The sequence below is a fragment of the Patella vulgata genome, chromosome 8 (assembly GCF_932274485.2).
Source record: "Patella vulgata chromosome 8, xgPatVulg1.2, whole genome shotgun sequence".
In the NCBI taxonomy this organism is placed as follows: Eukaryota; Metazoa; Mollusca; class Gastropoda; family Patellidae; genus Patella; species Patella vulgata.
This window is the reverse complement of record NC_065886.2, coordinates 16,764,026-16,777,760: the sequence shown is the minus strand read 5'-3', so window position 1 is coordinate 16,777,760 and position 13,735 is coordinate 16,764,026. Positions and strand designations below refer to the sequence as shown.

The following is a 13,735-nucleotide window of genomic DNA, read 5'->3' as shown; positions in this document are numbered from 1 at the left end:
CACTTGAAGCATTCTAGAATAAAGATTACACCCGTAGATACCACGTCGACTATTCAAGTTAAATTGTTGACACCTAGAAAACTATACTTGTTAAACTATACTAGAAAGTGATTTCTCCCACATGACCTCAAACGCTTGAAAACCGGTGGACAATCGTAGAACTATTCTAAACCAACTCTAATTAGATAGAAAACACTAACCGTCACTGTTTACACGTATCTAATCATAATATAGGAATACCACTTAAAGCAGCCACTATAATTATAATACAGGAAAGAATTATAAAGATCTACGCGCGATAACCAACGGTTAATATATTTGATGTATAAGTATAATGACGATAAACACCATGCAGATCTACAAAAGTGTTAAATATTTATATATCTATAGTATGAAAATGTAAATTATAATGATTGACAGCAGTGTGTTAAATATATTTTTAAAATATATTGAGGAAACATATCAGAGTTATTTGCAGTAGGTAATATTGTAGAAACAATTTGCAATAGATATATTTTCTAAAAATAATAATTTTAATCCGTTAAAGTACAATGGTATGATTATAATGTAGGAAAAGACCACAAGGGTCCACAGCTGTTATTGTTAAATATAATTTTGGTAATTTTGATATATCAGGCATCTCGATGGTAAGGGAAGCAACTTTTGTCTCTTGCCATTGCATAACATCCGATCCTCCCGGCGAAGTTCCTAAACTGACTTCATAATACAGGTTCTTCCATGGGGACGTAAATAAATCTCTCCATGACATTTCTATTGATTTACCATCAAATGATCTGGAAATTAGTAATTTTGAACCCGCTGAAATATATAGAATGGTACTATTAGTATCATTATTCATTCAGAATATATCATTCAATATTAACCAGTAGTCACACTGCACAGTCCAATCACGTGGTCCCACTGCACAGTAAAATTCAAACAATATTAAGAAAATGAGCATGTGTCTAAAATCCGGGCCGAAACAAAGTTCATCCGGTTAAATGCGCTATCGTTGCAAATTTACAGCTGAATAGTTGCACCAAAGTGTTTTCGAACTCTCCTTCATAAACGGAAATCCAATTTATGACATAATCCAATAAAACAGTAAAGACTTTTGTTACACTCGAATAATATTACACATCGTAGATCAAATTTGAAATTTTTTTTACTGGCAGAATGACTTATACAAACCTTGTAAAATAGGAGGTAGTGCTACAGATGATATTACTGTTGATATAGAATTGTCTTGTCTTCCTAATACATTAATAGTAGAAACACTAACATTATAGTTAGAATTAGGTTGTAGTGAGAAACTTCTTAATTTAGCTTGGTTATAAACAATCTCTGTAACTCGAACTTCTTTATCTAAATTATAACCTGGACCATACACCGATACCTAGTAATAAAACACATAAATCTAATACATGTCTCATATTTGACTTAAGTTTATTTTAAAAGGTTTCCTGCCAGTCAGAGGGGTTATTCTAAACTGAAACACTAAATTGTTTTATTATGAAAAAAGACAACGTTAGATCTAGGTGCTCAAATGTGCACAGATAAGGGTTAAAAGTCCACTTATCTGGCATTTCTCCTTTTCTTAAAAGATATATACCTGTATCGACTTGGTATCAATTCTGGTATTTTCTAAATCCCATTTTAATCGTAAACTATCAGTCAATGGATAACAATCATCCTTCACCGGATATGCAGATACTCCATCTTCATGAATGGCGATCTGACAGTCTGCTATGGCAGCCATTTTGATTATAACCAGAACGCCATCAGTAGTAGCTGTAGTTGGCAATCCAGCCTTATTATAACATCTTACAGTAGAATAAACTTGTTTAGAGTTCTGTATTTGATCAACACTGAGTTCAACTTGAACAAATGATTGTTTATCTGGTATAGGAGTAAATGGCTGTATATCAACACTGTCGTGCGTTGAACCTTGTATATAAAACATTAATTGATAAATGTATACATGTGTGAATAACTAAATAACCTACATGTTGTCTAGTTAATACAAATAATAGATTGTATGTTGTAGAAATTAACAATAATTACATTCAACCTTCGACGTTTATTACACAGATATACGCCATTCATTGTATGCTGTAAAGCAAAATGAAATTGGGTTTAACATCCTACTGTTCTATACTGGCTGGGCTAATAAGGACGGTATTCGCCATACAGTCAGCTATGAGGGGAATCTTGCCTATAACCGATTAACAAATTACGTTATTACAACGTTGAAAATTTTAAAGTATTACCTATAGCCCATTGACAATATTCTACTCCTGATTCTGGATCTCCTACTTTCCAATTAACTGATATAAGTTTGGTTAGCTGGAAATTTACATCATTCTCTTAAATGATCAAAACATATTTAATTCAACACAAGTTAATGTATTTAACAAGAAACAATTTATCGGGCTATCGAGATGTGGTTTTGATAGGAACCAAAGTTTAAACCTTCGACAATGTTAACTGTGATTTGGTTTAGTAAACAGTACAATCCTGCCAAGTAATTACCAAGTTTCAACCCTGAACTTGGTGTTGATAACCATTCTGAATAGATCATAGGTTCTGTTAATATTATTTAAATAGCTGATATTTCATTGTGGTGGCCAATAATATTTTCCATTAAAGTACCTCACAATAAACATTTAATTTCTTACCTATACCATCGTTTATCTCTGATATTATTGACGGAGTCATATCCACAACAATACTCTCTGACTGGCTGACAGTTGTCAGTCCGGCCCCATTGGTTGACATCACGGTCAGGTATAGTAGTGTATTATGGGCTAATTTTAGACCGGATGCAGTAGCTTGCTGATTTCTACCAACACTTGTGAACGACCGAATCTGGGTTCCACCTTGCACGGTTCCTGAAATTAGTATGATTGCTGATTATAAACCGTAGCCAAAACGATATTAGAAAAAAAAATGCTCCCTGAGTAATTTTCCAATATATTATTTGATGCTAAAATCAACCCGATTTCTAAATAAAATCCATAAAAACAGGAAATGTATTGCTATAACTAAATACCTACATGATTTAAACACTATTGTATTACTTAATTATAGTCACTGATATATTTACATATAGTAGTACATGTATTCAAGCTAAACTTACCTAGTGCCCATTGATAATCTGTAATATGACTTTGATCATCTTTAAAATGCCAGGTAAGATGAAGAGATGACCAATAAGGTCTAAATACTGTATGATGTATTAAATGATTAGAATCACTTGTTATATCTATATAATTAACTTGTTGTACATATACATCATCTACAGCTAATATCATATGTAATTTACTTGTACCAATTCTTATCACTTCTCTTGCTTCTCTTGGATGGAATACATAAGTAAATTTATTCCATAATATTAATGGTTGTTGGTCGATGTCACATATTCCCTGGCATCGTTCTGGGTCAAGGCTGAAAGTGTGAGTTTCTTGTCCGAATTGCACGAAACCTTCGACGTTGTGATGCTGAATGCTAACATCATGTGGATATCCAACATGTACTATAACATGGTAAGCACTTTGGTTGTTTAAATCAAAAACTGTTTGTTGAATATGACCTTTCACTTTAATATAGGTTCCGCCTTCTTTTGAAACGGAAGGTTGTGATTGGATAATTTTAATACACGAGGTGGAGTCAAAATACCAACGAGCTGGTGGTTGGTCATCACATTCCTTATTTGATTCCTCCGCGCCTTCTTCAAATGATGGATTGGCGATGCGATTTTCTCCAATATAATCTATATCAACCGGTACTGGGGGCGTGGTATCAATTGTAATACCATCAGACACTGCTACATCAGATTTCAACCCACTTCCATCTACAGCATACACTTTATTATAAATTTTCATACCTATAACAATAAAATACAGTAATGGTATTTGTTACGGTGGCAGTAATACTTTGATAATAGAAGATCACATTTGGAAACAAAACATTCAGAAATTCATTCTTTGGAACGAGATGGCTTGAGACGTTATGGGGTGGTTTTGGGGTATATTATATTAGAGGGGACTCTTTCCAAAGGCATTTGCCGTCTTCATTAGCCCAGTTTAGGAGCAGAACAGTAGGACGTTAAACCCCATTTCATTTCATTTCCAAAGGCATTTGAAGAGATAAAAAATTTTTTTTCATTTTCTTATCCACTATACTACTGTAGGGGACCAGTTTCGCACGTGTCGAGATAAGAAAACAGTATGACTAGTAATATATTTATCCAAACTGTAGCATATTATATAGTGTCCCAATAATGAAAGGGTTTGTATTTTTGAATAAAATACCTAATAGATTCAATTTTATTCAATTAATATGGAAACTTTAGAATGCCTACCATGATTTAAAGGTGAGGTTAGGTTTACAGACACTCTAGTATTCAATCCTACATTCCTCCAGTCGTGTATATTACAATCTGTAGTACTAATACCAGTACCAATACACCAGTAATATTTAACTATACCAGTACCACTATCAGTAAAACCATACCATGATGATGATATAACTGTTGTAGAGTATTGGTAATCTTTATCATAGATATCTGTAAAATATGAAATAATAAGAGACCGTATCCCCCAATTTATTATGGTTGTCTATAAAAAGCATAAATAATAAACTTATCACATAAAGGAAATTTCTTAGAAAAATAACTGGGAAATATGTATCAGATTTAAATAATTAAAATCGTCTTAAATAAGTATATGTACGGTGGCTGATAAGGGACATGAAAATTAAAATTGACTTCTGCTAAAATTATAAAAAAAAACAAATTATATTAAAATTGACTTGGGTGAATATTAAAAAAAATAAATGATATTATTTTTCATGTCAATTATCAGCCACTGTATCTATGAACTATGTTGGGTAATTTCATATATATTCAATAATTTCAATAGTTTACTTACCATTACCATCATGTATAATACCAGAAGTGGGAGTTGTATTGTCTATTAATATTCCATCACTATTGGCCCAGCTCAATAATCCTGCTTTATTATAAGCAAGTACAGTACTATAATATTCTCTATTCTCTTGTAGATTTAGATTAGTAGCTGTATATACACTAGTATTTCCAGGTACTCTTGTAGATGACTGATGAACGTTGTGGCCTACATTTCAGAAAAAGACGCCAAGACCGCTATTGATTACATTATTAAAGATGCAATATGCAAGATTTAGATAAATAAGTAATCAACAGAGTTGATTACGGGCTTCTCTTGTGAATAAATTTCTAATAATTGTTATAAGATTTGAGGCCAAAAGAAAGTTTTGCAATCTTTAAGACTCACTATACTAGATAATGAGATTGGTCGGGACTGGTTCAAAAATATCTTAGGAATGGAAACATCAGTTTAAAAATGTTGTCATACATTTAATAAATACATGTTTCCATGAAACATTTAATGTGATTATGTTAGTATTAAAACCCACCTTGTGGATGAGTGCTTATATAAGGCTTAACATAATCTAATCCACGAATTCCTCCTCTAAATTTATTCTTCCAACCAACAATAATCTGATTGCTGGATGTTTGGTAATCTATATCGTTAACACTTAATATAGTTTCTAATTCTTTTATCTGAATAAAAAATAGAGCAATACATCTCAAAATCAAATCAATAATTCTATTTAAAATAGGTTAATCAAAACGGGGAAAAATCGTGATATACTATTCAAAAAAAGTAGGGGATATTTGATTTTGGGGGCATAATACTAAAATATGCAAATGACTACGAAAAAAGTCACTATAGAACCTAACAGAAGAAACATTTCCAGTTACATGTGACGCCCAAACGCACCAATAGCTACCGCATGGAATGCAGGTGATGCTTGGGATCATCATGGGGGTCCAACCCAAGATTTGCACGACTCTGACTTTGAATGTTACAGTCATTGTGGCATTGAATTCCAGGGTGGAAACATCAGTTTAATTGTTTTAGTGACCAGAAAACAAATTTTGATATGCGTCGGCTTACCCAAAATGAAAGGTTACGTGCCCTTGGCATGCTACAGATCGGCACAACACAGGCGGTTGTGGCGCGGACGATGAATGTTTCTCAGTCTGTCATAAGCAGGCTATGGTCCAGATACCGTGATACACAATCTGTACAGGACAGACCACGCTCAGGTCGACCAAGGGCGACAACTCAAGCCCAGGATCGATTTATCCGTACCTTGGCCTTGAGAAATCGTGTCATCACAGCAAATCAGATCAGCGCTCGTCTTCAAACAGACACTGGTGTGAGAGTGAGTGGTCAGACGATTCGGAATCGACTGCATAGGGGTCACCTTCGCGCCCGATGTCCTCGCGTGATCCCTTGTTTGAGAGATCATCACATTCAGGCAAGACGTCGTTGGTGTAGGGATCGTCAACACTGGGATAATCGACGCTGGAGCAATGTGATGTTTTCAGATGAGTCAAGGTTCACTGTTGATTTTTTGGACAGACGTAGGAGGGTGTGGCGTCGTCGAAACGAGCGCTTCCAAGACGTTAACGTCATCAGTCATGATCGATTTGGGGGTGGTTCTGTTATGGTGTGGGGAGGCATCACTGTTGCTGGAAGAACGGCTTTACATGTTGTTGCAGGGCGTGTTACAGGCCAGTACTACCGGGACAACATCTTGGCAGTCCATGTTGTGCCGTTCGCACGACGTCATGGCCGCCGTTTCTTCTTCCAGGATGACAATGCAAGATGTCACAGGGCCAGGATCGTTACAGGTTACCTCCAACAACAGAACATCACCACATTACCTTGGCCAGCACTGAGTCCCGACCTCTCCCCCATCGAGCATGTCTGGGACATGCTTGGACAGAGGTTACGTCAACGTCAACAACGTCCTGCCAATGTCCAAGAACTTGCTGCTGCGTTGCAACAGGAATGGGACAATCTGGACCAAAATGACCTTAGACGTCTCATTAGGAGTATGCCACGTCGGATCAATGCTTGTTTGGCAAACAGAGGAGGATTTACCCGTTACTGACTTGGTTGTGATGCTGTGGTAACTTTGCTGTTTGACCCCGGGTATCATTTTACCCTTATAATGGTCAGTCTGTGCCTTACTTAGTCTAACGATCATTTGGAAAAAATCGATGAATGTGAACTTCATTTCATTTTGTCATTTGTTTCTTCGTCAGTTTCATTAGGTGACTTTAATAACACTTAAAAATCAAATATCCCCTACTTTTTTTGAATAGTATATAATGACAATTATAATTATTAAATAGCTTGGTGTTTTTAACTTATTTTTAAGTACTTACAGCAGCACCTGCTATGTGACTGACACTAGGAGCAGACGTCAGTGGTGTAATACCAGGAGACTTAAATATCGCATATTGATTTGCATTATACCATACCCTCACAAATACACTATATGGCACAGACTTATCTAAAACTTTAGCTGTAATAAATAAAATAATATTACGAAATTACATGTACTAGAAACATAGTGGGACCTTAAGCCGATCCCTGTGATACACCTTTACAAGATAGAAGACTTTTGTTTATAGAGCTTTATACGTATGTTTCAATGTTTATAGCTGAATGTATTGATAAGGTATCCTATTGTAACTGAGTGAAGGTTGTGTGATTTGTTAATATTACATATTATTAAATATACAGTATTAGTGATTGTTTCTTGAAAGAAATGATTAACATTTTTAAAAGGTATACCTGTAGGTAAAGTAATTATAGTTTCGGTATTTTCACCAACTTCAAACCATGTCCTTTCTGTATCAGTGTCATATATTCCACTGGGTAAATTTTCACCGGAATGACCGGCACTGCATTCATATCTAAAATAACATATGCTGAGTTTGAATTCATGGTAATTGCTATGTAGTTAATAATGAACTTAGCTGGTCTTGGCAGGCTGAAGCCTAGATCATCATGATATAGCGGGCCTGCGCCCAGTTGTATGATATGTTGAAGTTTTATTTACCTTATAGATGAGAGACATTGTTGGTTTATTAAAGAGGTTTCATTTACCTAATAGATGAGTGACCCTGTTGGTTTATTAAAGGGGTTTAATTTATCTCAATTTAATTTAATTTATAGACGAGAGACCTTCTTATTTTATGAAAGGGGTTTAATTTGCCTTATAGATGAGAGACCGTGTTGGTTTATTAAAGACGTTTAACTTATCTAAGTTTAATTTACCTTATAGGAGAGATGCCTTGTGGGTTTATTATGCTCCATCTGGCAGATAGAAAATTATCAGACGATGTGTAGTAAGACTGTGTAGCATCAGATGACATCAAATTAGTCATGTCTGTAACTTGGATAATGTTATTTGGATTCCCTGCATAAGAAATCAATCACATGGCGGATAGCATAAAATATACAAAAATATAGAAATACAGGAATAGTGTGGCATATAACATCTAGAAACCCTTACAGAAAAGTTCACAAAGAATTAATTAATGAATAATTTTAATAAAGTTGATAGATATATACCTGTTGAGATGTCACTGCAGTTTTCAGCATCTGAACATGTCTTGTCTTGTGCAGCACAAACACAATGTCCAAGACAATTATACGGTTGACATCTCCTGACTAAATCTAACATTCCTCCTTCTACAAGTTCAAATTCAGAATGAGCAGGTTGACTTTTTAATCCAACCTATGTCAAAAATGAAAATGAAATGATATGTAACACAATAAAACGACTAGAAGTAAAACATATTGGTAGTTAATATATAGATACGGATACTGAAGTGGCAATTTTGTCTAAGTCTGATACACCCGATTTAGAGGTGTAATTTCTCTTGTTCTACTGTAGTACATATATCATATACTAGCAAATCATTAAATAGCAATAATTACCCCGTTAACAGCCCATACAGATATGAAAACAGAATTGCCCATATGAAGTGTCTTGGTAGTTATTGTAACTGATTGTACCACTCCTTCATCATTAAAATTATCTCCAGCCACATGTTGAAACGTGGTTTGTTGATATCCCTGTTAAAACATTTTTTCATAAAAGAATTTCGTGAAGTAAAAAACAATATGTCATATTACCTAAGATTAATTGCAGACGGAAACCAAGCATTTTATTTATAAGATTTTGTGTGTTTGAATGCTGCTATTTTACGCCAAAAATTGTATTATGCTCAAGAATACCACATATTACCGTAATTAGAGATACTTGCCTCGTTGAGATCTGTAAAGAAAGGTTTGGTTCCAACACTGACTTTATACTCGGTTATACCAGTATGTAGATCAGCGAATCCCAACCATGCTAACTTAATAGACGTAGTAGACCAGTGGTTCCAGTTATTCCTATCTCTGTTTAAGTTAGCGACGTGGTCAGTATCAATAGCAAACATACCTGAAACAACATTCACTAATTATTTCATTGGGGAAGATACACAATTTGTAATATGGTAAAACTTTAATTCTCCAAAATGACCAGAACAAAAGCAAAACGACATCGAGTTCAGATTTTTCATAATTATCAGATTACTTAGTCATTTTAAAGTGGAAAACAAATTAAAAAAAATTAAAATTAAAATTGCCTGTTTTCTTAGAGTACGTGGATTTATTTACATCGAGAATGAGTTATCAGATATCACGACATTTGTTCTTATATAATGCAAGCATAACTATAAGCACTTTTAATCGATACAAACAATACACGTACCTCTGGTAGGTGGTGTAGAATCAACTGTTATATCATCTGTAACACTCGACAGACACAAACCAGCTAAATTACAACCAATCACTTTAACTTTATATTTACTCCCATCGTGTAGAACTAGACCAGAAAACGTAAACTCTGTTACCACACTAGGAATCTGAAACAAAAATAGTAATATATTCTCTAAAACTAAAAGTATTCCAACTATACAATTTAACTTCGTCACCGTTCGTTAGACAAACCCGTAAAACCACTGCATTTTTAGAATAGTAATCTATCCCTTAAAAGTTTTCCAACTATGCAATTTTACTCAGGCACTGTCCAGTGGACATCCTCGTAATGCCACTGTATTTTTTTAAATTACTGAATTCATTATAGGCATGCTTATTTTTTATCAAAATATTTCATTTTTCAAAAAACAAAATATGTTTAAAATTATCGATAGGACTTACCTCCATAGCTGAAGAATTAAAATCTCCCAATAAATGAGATGAAATAGAAATGTATTGTCTTTCTATATCTGATTCATCATCAGTAAACTTCCATTCAATTTTAATACTAGATTTCGATATGGTAGTTGAAGGTAAAATAGAACTAAACGATGAGACGGGGGCTGCCCTTTGTACTATTAATGGTAATGTTGTATCGATCTTAAAACCATTTGATGTAACTTCGCTGTATAAACCTAATAATATAAAATCTAGGTGCAGTGGCGGCTTTGAAATACATAAATAATACAAACGATGATGATATATATTTAATAGTAAACCTACGCAATTTTACAAAAGAAAGATGTCGATTCGTCTACAATGAAGCCGGGTCTAGAGGACATGCCCTCATGTTTTTATATTCTAGCCCGAAAAGGGGTGATAAGTCTAACGAATTTTAGAAAGGGAAAATATTTCGTGTAGGAACCCTTTTACTACTTATATTGCGAATTTATACATTGGGTCCACAACAGTAATGCTTGTTCAAGTAAGATATAACTTAAATTATTGTTTTTGTAAGCATCATTAGCGTCATTAAAATAATTTGAGTCGTACCTGCTTTATTGTAACATCTAACAGTAATATAAATTCTAGTATCAATAGGCAATAACTTATTATCAGGTAAATTAGATCTATAGGCCAGTTCGACCATTGGTAAAACTTGAGGGCTAAGTAGCTCTTCGCCTCCAATGGTTGTTCCTACTCTCCATTCATATCTCGCTATACCAGATTGTGCATCTTTAAACCCATGCCATTTGGCACCAACAAAGTTTCTGAAATCAGGATGACAATCCTTAAAAATTGCACATAACACATTATGTTAACTTATTCAGTAGTAGAATCTGATTCTGGACGATAATAATTGCAACACTCTTATATAACCCTAACTAACTGCTCAGAACCAATTTATAAATGTCAATCATCTAATTAAGATAAGTTCCCAGCTAAATCGTTCGGGCGATCGGCAAGGGTGGTAGCATATGAGGTCATTTACAGGACAAATTGAGGAAATTGAATATTGAAAAGGCTTCTTCGTTTCACTAGTTTAAATGATGCATATCAACATCATACGTATAGGATTGTAACTTTTGTTAAATAGAATCTTCATATCAATAATGTAGGCATATAATATCAATTTTAAAACAATCAGATGATAAATGTAGTCTTTAGAGTGTTCATAAGAAATTGTGGACGGACGGACGGGCGAACGGGGGCGATGGCAATATACGACCACGTATAAAAATGGCTTATTGTAAAATGCCTTTTAAGACAATATCTACTGCAGCGGTCCCATAGCAGAGGAGACTCGATAAACGTGATCCAATCATATTCGTGGATCTTCATGTCTATTTTATAGTTTGTTCTGAAAACGGAAAACTAAACAGACTTGATAATCGTGTTTCAATTACCTGGTTGCTTGGAATTCTACATCTAAATCTTTCGTTCCATCTAAAACTCGTCCCACGTCCGGTGGTGTCACGTCAATTATTACCCCGTCAGAAATGGCCGACGTACACATGTCAGCCATATTGCACCCTGTTACCGTGGTGATATATTTTGTTCCAGGAGTAAATTTGGACGGTGGAAAGGTAAAATCTGAAATATGTATCGGTTTTTAAAATTTATTAGAAGGTCTACTTAATTTATTTGAAAGAGAATAGTCCATATTTTTACAATAAAACTTAACTAAAATCTGAAATATCGGTTGTTACGACATGTATCTAATTTATTATAAAGAAAATAGCCCCTATTTTTACAATAAAACTAAAACACCTCTTCTTGGGAATATCATCAATAGTTCTATGACAGAAAGTTGGATTGTGCTTTGTAATAATATTTTCCTTACGTGTAGATATTCCTGTTTTGATTTCTGGAATTATGTCATCACAATCATCACAGGTACCAACTTTAACAGTATAGTATTGCATGGATGAATAGGGGTTGTGGAATCCTTGCCATCTAACAGAAAGTGGTGATTGGTTAGTTATATAATCTACGTCATCTCCGGTATAGTTTGTATTAAGAATATCGATGACATATCCTGTGGTAGGAGGAGTTGTGTCTACTGTCACTGGACGAGATATTAATGTAGTAGATAACCCTGCACCATTAATGGCCTGAAACACCACAATAGACAAGAGTTATTGTAAAATTGGTATATAGAATGCAAAGATAACCAGCATATAGCATGAATTTGAAAAATGTTCTATCGGAAATTACATCAGATATAAGCATACCGTCTGAACGATTAGTGTCAATTTCTTTGAAATAATTAAGGGATAAATAATAAAGCACAATGTTTGTTCCCAACGTATCTATAGTTATATCAAGCATAATCATTAAACTTTTTTTCTATCTAAAAACGTAATGTAAAATTACAATAAGAGATATACCTGAACTGTGACGTAATAAACGTGTCCATCTTGCAATTTGTGTTCTAGGTTCGCTTCATCACAATCATTATCGGTTATCATATAAGCCCTAATGTTTTCATGACCTGGTCTAGTACCTATTGCCCACCGATACTGACTTATACCACTTTCGGTGTCTTTAAATGATCCGCTCCAACTGTAAATAAATCAAATACAATGATGGCTCAGGCTCTTTAATACATTTACAATTAATTTCAACACCAACATCCTTGTGCTATGAGGGGAGACTTCCAACTGCCAAGGGGTTTAGTTTAAACATATTTTATTGACAAATATCAAAAGGATTGAGCACAAGTTTCAAAAACTTAGAAAAGCCCTTTCCATACATAGAAATGATAGACATTATTTAATACAAACAAGATTTCGAAATAGTATATACAATAATAAATAATTTATAAGTAATATAAGTAAAGTCAGATGAATTATATCTCAAAGCTCTATATAAAATAAGTGAAGAGGTGATAAAGAGAATATAAAATTATATTTAAAACATTGAAAAATAAAGTTTAATAAATGGGATATAAATGAACTGATGCATGTATAAAATGATAAAAAGAAATAATAAAAAAAAATGGGGGTTGGGGGGTGCGGAAAAAAAAAAGTTATCCACCAAAAAAGCTAAAGCTAATAATTTATTCTAAGATGTAACTACTAACAATAACTTTTATTTAAATTTAAATCGTTTTGAAAGTTTGATATATTTGTGAACTTCAAGGAAAAGGTTTGTATTCATCTCAATTGACAATTCTGAATTGCCGCACAATAGGATATCTATATTTATCACAGAATAACTTGACAATGTATTTAATAGTTCAGCACGAATTACATCATATAAGTGACATTGCATGAAATAGTGTTCGGCATTTTCTATAAATTTGCCACAAGAACATGTGGGATCATTCACAACGTTTATTTCATACAAATCATTTTGCAACGAACTACACCCATGCCGTATTCTAGTGTGAATAATATTTTCATGTCTATTACCTTTACAGTAGTAGATTGGCGCTTTATGTATTAAGGAACGTAATTTTTGTTTGTATAGATATTTGAAGGATTTAAGAGTGGTTGATTGCTTTATGGGGTCCTCTAATAATTCCCAATCTCGAATTGTTGTGGGGAAGTACGAAGTTTGGTGTAATGCTGTTC

At 33.9% G+C, this 13,735-nt stretch overlaps 1 protein-coding gene and 1 long non-coding RNA gene across 2 annotated transcripts; both read right to left on the bottom strand.

Moving 5' to 3' along the window:
- Nucleotides 1–494: 494 nt before the first annotated feature.
- LOC126830729 (uncharacterized) lies at nt 495–7,799 on the bottom strand. Its single transcript, XM_056102972.1, has 11 exons — nt 7,698–7,799; nt 7,286–7,425; nt 5,458–5,605; nt 4,932–5,135; nt 4,364–4,567; nt 3,140–3,886; nt 2,679–2,891; nt 2,271–2,366; nt 1,613–1,947; nt 1,192–1,396; nt 495–819 (listed from the first exon to the last, which is right to left on the bottom strand). Exons 6-11 carry the CDS (start codon nt 3,882–3,884, stop codon nt 542–544), a joined length of 1,872 nt encoding a protein of 623 aa, XP_055958947.1. The 5' UTR covers nt 3,885–3,886; nt 4,364–4,567; nt 4,932–5,135; nt 5,458–5,605; nt 7,286–7,425; nt 7,698–7,799; the 3' UTR covers nt 495–541.
- Nucleotides 7,800–10,273: 2,474 nt separating this feature from the next.
- LOC126830723 (uncharacterized) lies at nt 10,274–12,094 on the bottom strand. Its single transcript, XR_007683942.2, has 4 exons — nt 12,001–12,094; nt 11,564–11,750; nt 10,710–10,927; nt 10,274–10,351 (listed from the first exon to the last, which is right to left on the bottom strand). It is a non-coding gene; the product is annotated as an uncharacterized LOC126830723 (long non-coding RNA).
- Nucleotides 12,095–13,735: the final 1,641 nt, after the last annotated feature.